Source organism: Caenorhabditis remanei, chromosome V (genome assembly GCF_010183535.1).
Source record: "Caenorhabditis remanei strain PX506 chromosome V, whole genome shotgun sequence".
Taxonomy (NCBI): Eukaryota; Metazoa; Nematoda; class Chromadorea; order Rhabditida; family Rhabditidae; genus Caenorhabditis; species Caenorhabditis remanei.
Genome location: NC_071332.1, coordinates 18,448,059 through 18,460,516, shown reverse-complemented (window position 1 = coordinate 18,460,516; position 12,458 = coordinate 18,448,059). Strand labels below are relative to the sequence as shown.

The following is a 12,458-nucleotide window of genomic DNA, read 5'->3' as shown; positions in this document are numbered from 1 at the left end:
TGGTAGATCCACAAATAATGATGTCATCCAAGTAGGTGGACACTCCTTCCAAGCCATTCAGCATAGTATCCATGATTTGTTGAAAAATTCCTGGTGCTGACTTGACTCCGAATGGAAGGCGATTGTATGTGAAGAGGCCCAGGTGTGTGTTGATGACCAGAAGATTCTGCGAGTCCGGATCCATTTCAACCTGTAAATATGCTTCGGCGAGATCGATTTGCGTGAAAAAATTACCACCATTTAGCTTAGCAAATATGTCATCCGAAGTGGGCAACGGATGGTTATTCGACTCGATGGCATCATTTAATCCAGTGGAAAAATCAGCGCATAGTCTGATGGAACCATTCTTTTTCTTTACTGCAACGACTGGAGCGGCCCATTCGGATTGGTCGACTGGGGAAATGACGCCGGTTTGATTCAGTCGTTCAATTTCAGTTGAGACCATTGGAAGAGCAGAATACGTCACGGGGCGCGCCTTCCGGAATATGGGTCTAGCATTTGGCTTCAGTGTCAGGGTTGCTTTGGTCTTCGTACACTTTCCGAGTCCTGGTTTCATTATTTCCTTGTATTTGGTTCCAATCGCTTCGATCAACCGTTCCCTTGTCCCGCCCAGGTAGTTGCATGCTGGTTCGGTGACAGAGACGCGGTTAATCTTTTCAGAATTTTGAAGGAACTTCCACAACTCTTTATCTTTTGAAATCCAGTCTCTTCCGAGTAAAGTGTCTGTATTTGATACGAATGTCACTCCAGATTCTTGTCTTCCATTCATCATGTATTTGCAATGGAGGGATCCAAATATTTTCACCGGCTCGTGTGTGGCAGATTTGACTTTGATGGTGGGTTTTTCCAGTTTTGGTCTTCCCAGGGCAGTCCAATCATTTTGACTGAGCAGCGTGATGTCGGCACCGGTATCCAGAAGCATTTTCACACAATGACCATTAATTTGTACTTGTCGATAGATTCGCTCTGCGCCATCGATCGATGCGGCCCCGATGTAGACCGTCTTGACTTTTGGAGACTTGTTTTCCCGATTCTTGTTTCTGCAACATTTCTCTAAGTGACCTGGTTTTTTACAGTAACTACATGTCACCTTTTTATGTTCACAATCTCGCACCCAATGATTCCCTCCACATCGATAACATGCAGATGGTGGTTGTTTGCTATCTTTCTTCTCCGGAGTGTTTTTCTTAGATTTTTGGAACTTCTGCACCGCATTCACGTCCGATGTCGCTGCAACGGATCCTCCCACAGCTCTCGCGTCGGCACGGATATCCAGTAGTCGTTTGACATCACTTTCCAGCTCCAGAAGTGTCAGATTAGGCTTTTGCTCGAGGACTTGCAGTGCTCTCGCTCGGATGTCTTGATAGGATGGGTCCCGCATCCCTGCTATCCATACCATAGCACATGTTTGCTCGTCGGTCATCTTTTTGAACTCTGATGTGGCAAATCTTCGAAGAACTGTCCCCGTGTATTCTTCTAAGCTTCCTCCGCCGAATTCTGTTCGTAAGAACTCCTGACGCTTCCTGAATATTGACGTCGTCGATTTGAATAGAGCTTTCAGATTTTTAATGGTGTCAGTGTAACTGATTTCATTCGGTAGTTTCGGCAAGCATCGGTTCGTGTACAACGCGTAGTCCTTCTGGCCTAACTTTGACAGGACAATCCGGGTTTTGAGGTCCTCTGCGAGCGATGCTCCATCCTTTATGATGACTTCCTCATACCGTGTGTACCAGTTATCGAATGTCTTCTCTTCTTCTGCGTCATACACGAACATTGGGATTCGGGCGCAAATTGAGTCGAAGATTTTTGTGTCATTGGTGGTGGTGGTTGAGGTTTCGGTGTTACCGGAATTTTGGAATTGGGCTTGATTTTTTGCTAGAGTACTTACGACTCCTACTAGAGCGTTGATTTGCTCAGTGAGTTGCTTTATCTGATCGCCAGTTGTAATGTCCGCCATCCTTATGACGTAGAAGACGGGTTATAATTACTCTTTATTGAGAAGCGGTAATCGTGGAACGAGGGAAAATCAGAACTGAGCTTTTTAGTGAAAGTTCAGAATAACATTGACCTTGACATGGCATGATAAAAAGGCAAGGTCAATGAAAAAATAGAATTAATAAAATGCGTGTAACCTCGAGGAATGTACACGTTTAAAGTATACAAACGTAGCGTTTGTAACACTAACCTTGAGAAATTTCGCTTTCAAACCTTCTTCAGATGATCCTTTGAGTTTCAGAGTGAATCGAGGGCAATTGTATAAAGCTTGCACGGGGTAACAGCGATGAACCTCAAATTCCTCTCGTAAATCGACACCGAGAGAGACGCGTTGCGTGCGCGTCGCGGCTCCCTTCAAGTGATAAGCCGCGAAGCTCGTTTTTTCATCAAAAAGTTTAATTTTCTTCATTTTTTCTCGTTTAAAACCGACTTTTCGTATATTTACTTTGTTATTCGTTCAAAATATTATTACAGAACCAAAAAAATCTATTTTCAGTCAACTAATGCTGCGAAAAATGGACAAAATCAGCCTACAAGTCAAGAGAAACTTTTCAGGTTATTTTTTCCACGTATTATTTCCGTTTAGACAGTTTTCCCGTAGATTTATGAATAAAACTTTCAGATTTCTTCTTCAACGTCTTGTCAGCAGCTGAAATTGTGAATCTTCGGCTCAAATTCACCTTAACAACGCTTCTTCGAAATTCAATGTAAATTTTCATTATTTCTCTAATTTTGCTTTGTTTTTATTTTACTCTTTTAATAAATTTGATATTGTTCGAAAGTTTTGTGTTGTACATGTCATTAGTTGTGAGTATTCTCATAGTTTTCCTTGTCTCAAATCTCTTTCAAATTCTTTGTCTTTTTCGCATTTTTTAGTTCCTATATGTCCAAAATAACGGTTTATGAAAAAGGAAAACGGTATTCTAGTTGATTTTGACTTTTTCTTCGAAAAAAACGCCTTTTTATTGCGTTTTCAGTTGAGGAAAGGAGCTTTTTCATCGCGCCGAGCGCCGTCGGCCGCATCGCGGCTTATTCCGTTCGAGGCGTCGCGGCTCTCGTGTCAACAGAGCGCACTTTCGCGAGGTTCATCGCTGTTACCCAGTGAGCTTGCAATGGAAATTGTGAAGTGACTGTCGGACTTTCAATATACCCCATTTTCGCTTTTTGGCATTGCTCCGATTCAACAATTTCAATGACTTCTTTGCGTTTTGGATTCACGAGATACAGTTTGATCTCTTCAATTACTTCGGGAATCATAAAATGCAAATCGATTTCAGATGGACGGTAATAAGGTGCAAATTCGACGTTCTTCACATGAAGTTGCCGATTTGTTTCGTCCAGTCGTTTAATCAATGTCTTCCAGTATTTGTCTTCTCTTCTTATTGTCAATTTCTCCAATTGGAGTTTCGGGTGTTTCAGCACATTCATCACGAAAGAAATTGGATATCGATAGAAATCAGGGCAGAATTTGTTTTCATTTTGTTCAAAGCTGTCCAAAAATCCGGATCCGTATGTCTCCCAGACTCTCCAATCATTCCCGTTTCTATAGTAAATCTCGTCCACTTTGAGATCCCAGTTATCGACGTGAGCTCGAAAATCATTGCACACATCGCGGAGTTGCAATCTAAAAAATTGATTTGATGAATCAGTATCCGAATTTGATTTCATTTGTTTACCTGTCATCTAGATTCAAGTTTCCACTAATTTTATTGAAAACGTCTGATGGCAAGTCGGTGAGCGAGTGGGGTTTCGGATCGGAACTGAAACCGAGAAACTGTGAATATTTTATATATTCTATGAGCATACGTTCTATCATAACCCCAATCGAAATTTCCTTGAAGAAATCTCAAGAACCAGAATTCGAATTCTGGATAATCCACGTAGTCATATCCCATAGCTTCGGATATTCTTTTGTGAGCTCTAGATGCCACTGATCTCCAAGCATTCGGGTTTGTTGCGATTTCAGTCTGCACTTTTCCGAATTCTTTGAGAATACGTCCACGAATAACCAACGGGTCTCTCTCGGTGATTTCGGCCATTTTGTGGGTTTCTAACTGAAAAATAAGGAAATCATACGAGTGAAAAAGAAAAAAAAGCTACAGTAACCGGAGAGGAATCAGAAGCGAAATCAACGCGAAATTGAGTGAAAAACAAGGGATTTTAAACAGCTTTGGTGAGAAAAATATGAAAAATGCGCTAAGGCAGACTTGTCAAAAATCGGGCCGGGCGGGCCGGGCCGAGATTTTTCTTGATTTCAAAAAATGGGAACCCGTTTTTACCAAATTTTATTTGAAATTTTTCGAAAATTTCTTCAGAAAACTCAAAAGAGCCTTCTATCATAATCCAAATCGTGTTTTCCCTGAGCAAATCTCATGCACCAAAACTCGAATTCTGGATAATCCACGTCGTTATCCAATCTCTTTCGTAACTCCTTATAACTTTCGAAAATCGGTTTCCTATCCGAGATTTTATACAAAATACAAGTTCGAAACACTTTCGGATTATTCTTGATGAATTCGGCCATTTTGATATGAGGAAGTTTCTAAATATAATTGAAATTAACCACTTTTAAAGTTAGAGAAAGACGAAAAATCAGATCGAGCATTAATCCCTCATTGATTCTTCGTTTTTGAAGAATTTCGTAGAGAATAAACGATCGAATCATTTTTGAGTCGAATTTCGGGCCGTCCGACATTTTCTGAGAGGAATTTACGAGTTTTGCAGAAGGAATCTCAACGTTTTTAACATCTTTTTTAGCATTAAAAGAACGAATTGGAAGACAATTCATAACAACAACAAAGAAAAAAAACAACAAATTCACAGTGGTTTAACAGGTAAAATGAATAAAAATGGAGGTAATTATTGTTTTCTTTCGAGGTGAACGATCTCCTCACGATATTCGACTTCCTCTCGATACCCAATATAGGATTCCTCTCGATATTCGACTTTCTCTCGATATTCGAGTTCGTAGAAATCGTTGGTTTCAGGAATCGGGTAACGACGACGCGACGGGAAGTTCGGAACCATAGCCTCTGGCTCATTGAAATACTTAAAGATTTGGCTCGGAGGTGCACGAGATTTGGAAATGCAGAGAACGCACTTCTGTACTTCACCATATTTCATGAGTCTCTGAAAACAACACTGTTGAGAGGATCGGAGACATTTCGTCGAAATTCAAATTGTTTCAGATACATTTCACCAAAAAGAAGCTAACCTCGAGAAATTCTGATATCAAACCGTCTGCAGAGTTTCCGTGGAGGTGCAGAGTGAATCGTGGACATTTGTATAAAACATCAAATGGAAATTCTGAAGCGTCCGTCCAACTTCTAATATGCACCATTTTAGCTGACTGACATTGTTCCGATTCAATCATTTTACAGAGATCTTCGCGTGTTGGATTCCAAGGGGACACTTCGATCTCTTCAAGTACTCCGGGAATCAGAAAGTGCAAATCAATTTTAGATGAAAAGCAACTTGGAAATTCGATCTTCTTCACATGAAGTTTTCGATTCGATTCGTCCAGTTCTTTGATGAATTCCTTCCAATTGTCATCTTTCGCATAAATCTCCAATTTCTCCAATCGAAGTTTCGGGTGTTTCAGCACACTCATCACGAAAGAATTTGGATCCCGATAGAAACCAGTACCGCGTGAACAAAACGGTTCGGGTCTTGACTTCAGATAAAGGTCAAAAGAATTCACTCTGCTATAGGAAATCTTGGTAACTTTCGGATCCCAGTTATCGACGTGAGCTCGAATATCCTTGCACACATCACGGAGTTGCAATCTGAATAATTAATTTGTTCAATCAAATTTCTAATTCAAATTTTCGGCTTACCTTTCATGTAGCTCCAAGTATTCGCCAACGTTTTCAAAAATTTCTAGTGGCAAGTCGGTGAATGAGCGGGTTTTCGGATCGGAACTGAAACCGAAAAACTATAAATATAGTTTCTATTCTATTTGCATACCTTCTATCATAATCCAATTCTAAATTTCCTCGAAGAAATCTCGAGAACCAGAATTCGAATTCCGGATAGTCAATGAAATCAGCTCCCAACACTTTACACAACTTTTCGTGAGCTTTGAAACTCAATTTTCTCCACGATTCCGGATTTGTTGCAATTTGTGTCTGTACTTTCTCGAATTCTTCGAGAATTCGTCTACGAATAGCCAATGAATCAGTATCGATGGCCTCGGACATTTTGAAGGTTTGCAACTGAAAAATGGATAAATTAGTAGGATGAAACGTTCGAAATAACGAAAATTCGATAATCCTTAAAAATGTTGAGAGTAAAATCAGAACATTTAAGGTGAAACCAAAAAATGATGGCAATGATTGTGCGTAATATAAATGCAGTTTCAGGGGTGTGCGGACAGGAAAATTTCGGAATTTCGGACACTAAAAAATGTCCGAGTTTCAAAATTTCGGAATTTCGGAATCTCGGAATTGTCCGAATTTCAAATTTTCGGACTTTCGGAATCTCGGAATTGTCCGAATTTCGGATTTTCGGACTTTCGGAATGTCGGAATATTCCGATTTTCGGACTTTCGGAATTTTTTTCAACAGACTGTTTCATTTACCCATATCGAATGCTGAAAACCGTTTTTTTGGTTAAAAAAAACACTGCGAAAAGACGAAAATTAGAAAAAAAACCGCCTGAAAACTGCGGAAAAAAATCTGTTCGAGACCCGTCATGAAAAGTGCGCATGCGCCTTTAATACAGTACTTTCTCTTCCATTCCGAATTTTTTTTCGGAACGTTCCGATCGGAATTCCATTCCGAAATTTTTTTTTCGGAATGTTCCGATCGGAATTTTGTTCCGAATTTTTTTTTTCGGAATATTCCGATCGGAATTCCGTTCCGAAAATGAGCCGATTTTCGGAATTTTTCGGAATTCCGAATTCCGTTCCGCACACCCCTGTGCAGTTTTCGGTAAATTTTTCGGAAAATTTACCCGTAAACTTACCGAACTCTTCCGAATATCTCACACTGGTTCTGAGAAGATTTTACGAGTTTCGCAAAAGAAAAAACAAGGGAAAATTGAGGAATCCTAACGGTTTTAACGTATTTTAAGTGGGAAAAAAAGGAATAAGAACAGAATTCATTACAACAACAGTAAGGAGAACAAAATAACAACAAATTGGTAATGAGTTAACAGATAAATTGAATTAGAAACAAAAGAGGAAATTATTGTTTTCTTTCGAGGCGAACGACATCTCCTTGATATTCTAGTTCGTAGAAATCGTTGGTTCCAGGAATGGGGTAACGACGAAGCGACGGGAAGTTCGGAACCATAGCCTCCGTTTCATTGAAATACTTCATGATTTGGCTATCAGCGTAGAGAACGCATTCTTGTACTTTGCTTTTCTTCATGAGTTTCTGAAAATAACGAGAGAATTGGAGACTTTTTGTTGAAATTTTTCAAATTCTTTCCGTTACATTGCATCAAAAAGAAGCTTACTTTGAGAAATGCCGCTTTCAAACCGTCTGCAGGTTTAGAGAGTCGCAGAGTGAATCGTGAGCAATTGAACAGAGCATCCAATGGAAATCTAGAAGTGGAAGTCGTACTAGCAATATGGACCATTTTAGCTGATTGACATTGCTCCGATTTAATAATTTCATATAATTGGTCGCTGTATGGATCCCTGAGAAACATTTTGATTTCTTCAAGAACTCCGGGAATCATAAAGTGTAAATCGATTTTAGATGGAGTGTAATGACGGGCAAATTCGATCTTCTTCACATGAAGTTTCCGATTTGATTCTTCCAGCTGTTTAATCAATTTCATCCAACAGTTATCTGTCCTATAAACCGTCAATTTTTCCAATCGAAGTTTCGGGTGTTTCAGCACATTCATCACGAAAGAATTTGGATCCCGATAGAAACCAGTACCGCGTGAACAAAACGGTTCGGGTCTTGACTTCAGATAAAGGTCAAAAGCATTCACTCTGCTATAGGAAATCTCGGTAACTTTCGGATCCCAGTTATCGACGTGAGCTCGAATATCCTTGCACACATCACGGAGTTGCAATCTGAATAATTGATTTGTTCAATCAAATTTCTAATTCAAATTTTTAGACTTGCCTTTCATGTAGCTCCAAGTATTCGGCAACTTTTTCAAAAGTATCCCATGGTAAGTCGATGAACGAGCGAGCTTTTGGATCGGAACTGAAATTGACAAACTGTGAATATTGTTCGTATTCTATTTGCATACCTTCTATCATAATCCAATTCTAAATCTCCTCGAACGAATCTTGAGAACCAGAATTCGAATTCCGGATAGTCAATGAAATCAGCTCCCAACACTTTACACAACTTTTCGTGAGCTTTGAAACTCAATTTTCTCCATAATTCTGGGTTCGTTGCGATTTGTTCCTGTACTTTCTCGAATTCTTCGAGAATACGTCTACGAGTAGCCAATGAGTCTGTATCGATGACCTCGGACATTTTGAAGGTTTGCAACTGAAATATGGATAAATTAGTAGGCTGAAACGTTCGAAATAACGAAAACTCGATAATCCTTCAAAATTTTAAGAGTATTTAAAATCGGAACATTTAAGGTGAAACCAAAAAATGATGGCAATGATTGTGCGTAATATATCGTACATTGTCCGTATTGCGTACTTTGAAAACAACCGTAGTCAAACAAAACAAAAAAGAGGAATTGCATTATTGTTGAGGCTTTTCTGATTGAATTTTCCTGATTTTACTTTAAAAGAGTTGGAATTTCAGTTCTGAGAAGTGTGAGGTATTCGGTGAACAATTACCGGTAAATGCAGTTTTCGGTAAATTTTTCTGTAAATTTACCGATAAATTTACCGAACTCTTCCGAATACCTCACACTGGTTCTGAGAAGATTTTACGAGTTTCGCAAAAGAAAAAACAAGGGAAAATTGAGAAATCTCAACGCTTTTAACGGTTTTAAGTGGGAAAAAATTATTGAAAACAAGAGTTTATAACAACAACAAAGAGAACAATGTAACAACAAATTGACAGTGGGTTAACAGGTAAAATGAATTAGAAACAGAAACCGAATTACTTTTTTCTTTCGAGGCGAACGACCTCCTCTCGATATTCGAATTCCTGTCGAGTGCGCCAAAGGGAACAAGTTTAGACATTCCAACGATTTTAACGGTTTTACAAGTGATTTTTAATCAAAAGTGAAAAAATGATCATTTATAACAAACCAAATGGATGAATGAATAAAGCAAGTGAAAATTATTGTTTTCTTCTTTCAATACGAATCATTCCTCTGTTCAGCTCCATCTCATAGAATTCCTCGGATCCTGGAATCCGATGACGGTGAAGTTGATTCGGATCGTTGGGATTTATTACATATCGTTCGTTGAAATATTCCTCAATATGAGCTAATTTTCCGAACGGCCAATCGTTGAATATGGAAAAATAGCAAAGTTCTACTTGAGCAGCTTCCAGGAGATCCTGAATACATCAAATATAGTGGTGGCCGAACTTTTCTGTTGGGTTTCTAGGCCAGCAGTCTCAAGGGAGGCCTAGAAATCCAAAGTTCGGCCAGCGCTTAAAAAAGACGTACATCAATAAACTTTGCTTTGATCGATTTACACGGAGGACCACCCAAATAAAGTGTGAATCGACGGCAATTCAAGAGACACTCTAACGGGAATGCCGATGGATAGACATTGCTATGAAAAGTGATCATTTTCGCCGCCTTGCACTGTTCCGATTCAACGATTTCATGGATTTCTTCGAATGATGGATCTCTGATGAATAGTGAGATGTATTCTAGGACTCCAGGTATCAAATAATGTAAATCTACTCTCGGAGTACGGTAATGAGTGAACGGAGTCTCGAATCTTCTGACATGAAATTTGAGATTCGATTCATCCAGCTCCTTGATAAATTTATTCCAGAATTCATCTGTTTCCTCGATTTTCAATTTTTCCAATTGAAGATTTTGAGTTTTCAGAATCCGAATGACCAATGGAAGTGGATTTCTGAAAATTTAATTAATTTTCTGCATTATCGATTTTCTCTTACATTTTCTCGGAATCTTTTTCGAAGCGAAATGAAAACCGCATAGAGTTCCCACAGACCCTCCAATTATACACAGTGTCATAGTAGAAATTAGTGATTTTTGGATTTGAGCTATCGACGAGAATCTGGATATCCTTGCAAACATTTCGGAGTGAATATCTGGAAAAATACGTTGATTTATTCCAACTTTCTTCGCTTACCGGTCATCTAGCTCCAAGTTTACAGCGATTTTTTCGAAAATATCTAACGGTAAGTCGGTGAATGAGCGGGAACTGAAAATAAATCATTGTTAGATGTTCCCATCTCTATTTTCATACCTAAAATCATAATCTAGATCAAAATCCCTTCTCAAAAATCTCGAAAACCAAAACTCGAATTCCGGATAGTTGATATAGTCATCTCCCATCCCTTCACATAACTCTTGGTGACTTTCGAATGTCACTTTTCTCCATAATTCCGGGTAATGATTGATTCGAAACCTTACTTCTTTAAATGCTTCAAGGACACTTCTACGAATGGACAATAGATCTTCCTCGTCGGTTTCAGACATTCCGAGTGGCTGGCCACTGATAAATTGAGAAATTAAATGAGTTTTTGCTGTAAATCAAAGAGAAGATTTTGAGATAAAATACTGATGATTAACATTTTTCTGAGAGGATTCTACGAGTTTTACGGGAGAAAAAAAACGGAAAATTGAGAAATCTTAACGATTTTAACGTCTTTTTAGAGGGAATAAAAACAGAATTCATAACAGTAACAACAAAGAGAACAATGTAACAACAAATTGGTAATGGGTTAACAAGTCAAATTAATAGGAAAAAAGTAGAAATTATTGTTTTCTTTTGAGGCGAACATGTGTCATTTGATAATCGAGTTCGTAGAATTCATTTGTTCCAGGAATCGGGAATCGACGGAGCAATGGGCGGCTCGGAACCATTGTGTTTTCATCATCAAAATACTTTAGGAATGGAGTTTTTTGATATTGATTGTTGAAGAAGTACATTGGATTGGCAAGGTGTACAACACATTTTTCGACTTTACCATCTCGAATCAGTTCCTGTAATAATTGATATCAAGAGAGAAACTAATCACGACTCGTCGTGAAATCTCAATTGTTTTTTTTACTTATTTTTAATTGAAAAGAAGCTAACCTTGATGAATTTCGCCTTCAAACCGTCTGCAGGTTTTCCTCCGAGTTGCAAAGTGAATCGAGGACAGTGGTATAGAACATCCAATGGAAATCTAGATGTGCAGGTTTCACTCTCAATATACACCATTTTAGCTGCTTGACACTGCTCCGATTCAACAATTTTGAGTATTTCTTTGCGTTTTGGATTCTTGATGAACAGTTTGATCTCTTTCAGTACTCCGGGAATCATAAAATGCAAATCAATTTTTGAAGCACGGAAATAATATGGAATTTCGACCTTCTTCACGTGAAGTTTCCGATTCGATTTGTTCAGCTCTTCAATCAATTTATTCCAATATTCATCTCGTTCAGGAATCGCCAATTTCTCCAATTGCAGTTTCGGGAGCTTCAGCACAGGCAACACGAAAGCAATCGGTTGTCCGTAATAACCAGAATTCGATTTTTTTAAAACTCTCCAACTATTCACATCGCCGTAGTAAATATCGGTCACTTTGAGATTCCAGTTATCGACTTGGGCTCGAATATCCTTGCACACATTACGGAGTCGCAATCTGAAAAATTTAATTAGTGAATCAAAACTCCCAACTTGAATTGGTTTGGTTACCTGTCTTCTAACTCCAAGTATTTGCCAATGTTTTCAAAAACGTCTAGTGGCAAGTCAGTGAACGAACGGGCTTTTGGATCAAATCTGAAATCAAAAAACTGGGAATATTGTTCGTATTCTATTTGCGTACCTTCTATCATGATGCAAATTGAAATTTCCTCGAAGAAATCTTGAAAACCAGAATTCGAATTCCGGATAGTCAATGGAGTTCGCTCCCAGCTTTTTACACAACTTTTCGTGAGTTTCGAAACTCAATGTTCTCCATGATTCCGGATTTGTTGCGATTTGTGTTAGTACTTTACCGAATTCTTCGAGGATGCGTCTGCGAATAGCCAATTGATTTCTCCAGATGGCCTCAGCCGGGGATGTGCGTATGGAGGCGCTTTGGGCGCTGAAAGAATTCAAAGTGTGCGAAAATGCGACGAGAGAGAGTCTCTCCAATTCGCACACTCTCTCTTGTCGCATTTTCGAAAATTCTTTGAAAATGCGAGGCGCTCAACGCCACCCGGGCACATACCTGGCCTCAGCCTTTTTCATGGTTAGTCGCTGAAAAATAATAAAAATCATACGACTGTAAATGTAAGCAATGAATGAAATACGCGGAAGACGTTTATTGAGGTTTTCGAATATCTAGAAACTATCCAATTGATGTTTATTTTGGACATTCCACGCTGTGAATAAATGATTTAGGATATTT

At 38.9% G+C, this 12,458-nt stretch overlaps 2 protein-coding genes across 2 annotated transcripts; both read right to left on the bottom strand.

Annotated features, from left to right (window-relative positions):
• Positions 1-3,024: 3,024 nt before the first annotated feature.
• On the bottom strand, positions 3,025-8,441 carry GCK72_021054 (uncharacterized protein; the record flags this gene model as incomplete). The annotated part of the gene is made up of 10 exons (XM_053733981.1): positions 3,025-3,619; positions 3,672-3,755; positions 3,802-4,049; positions 4,879-5,124; positions 5,210-5,780; positions 5,832-5,915; positions 5,962-6,209; positions 7,206-7,373; positions 7,456-8,026; positions 8,209-8,441. 10 exons carry the CDS (start codon positions 8,439-8,441, stop codon positions 3,025-3,027), a joined length of 3,048 nt encoding a protein of 1,015 aa, XP_053582894.1.
• Positions 8,442-9,212: 771 nt separating this feature from the next.
• GCK72_021053 (uncharacterized protein) lies at positions 9,213-10,557 on the bottom strand (the record flags this gene model as incomplete). The annotated part of the gene is made up of 4 exons (XM_053733980.1): positions 9,213-9,434; positions 9,547-9,967; positions 10,208-10,279; positions 10,325-10,557. 4 exons carry the CDS (start codon positions 10,555-10,557, stop codon positions 9,213-9,215), a joined length of 948 nt encoding a protein of 315 aa, XP_053582893.1.
• Positions 10,558-12,458: the final 1,901 nt, after the last annotated feature.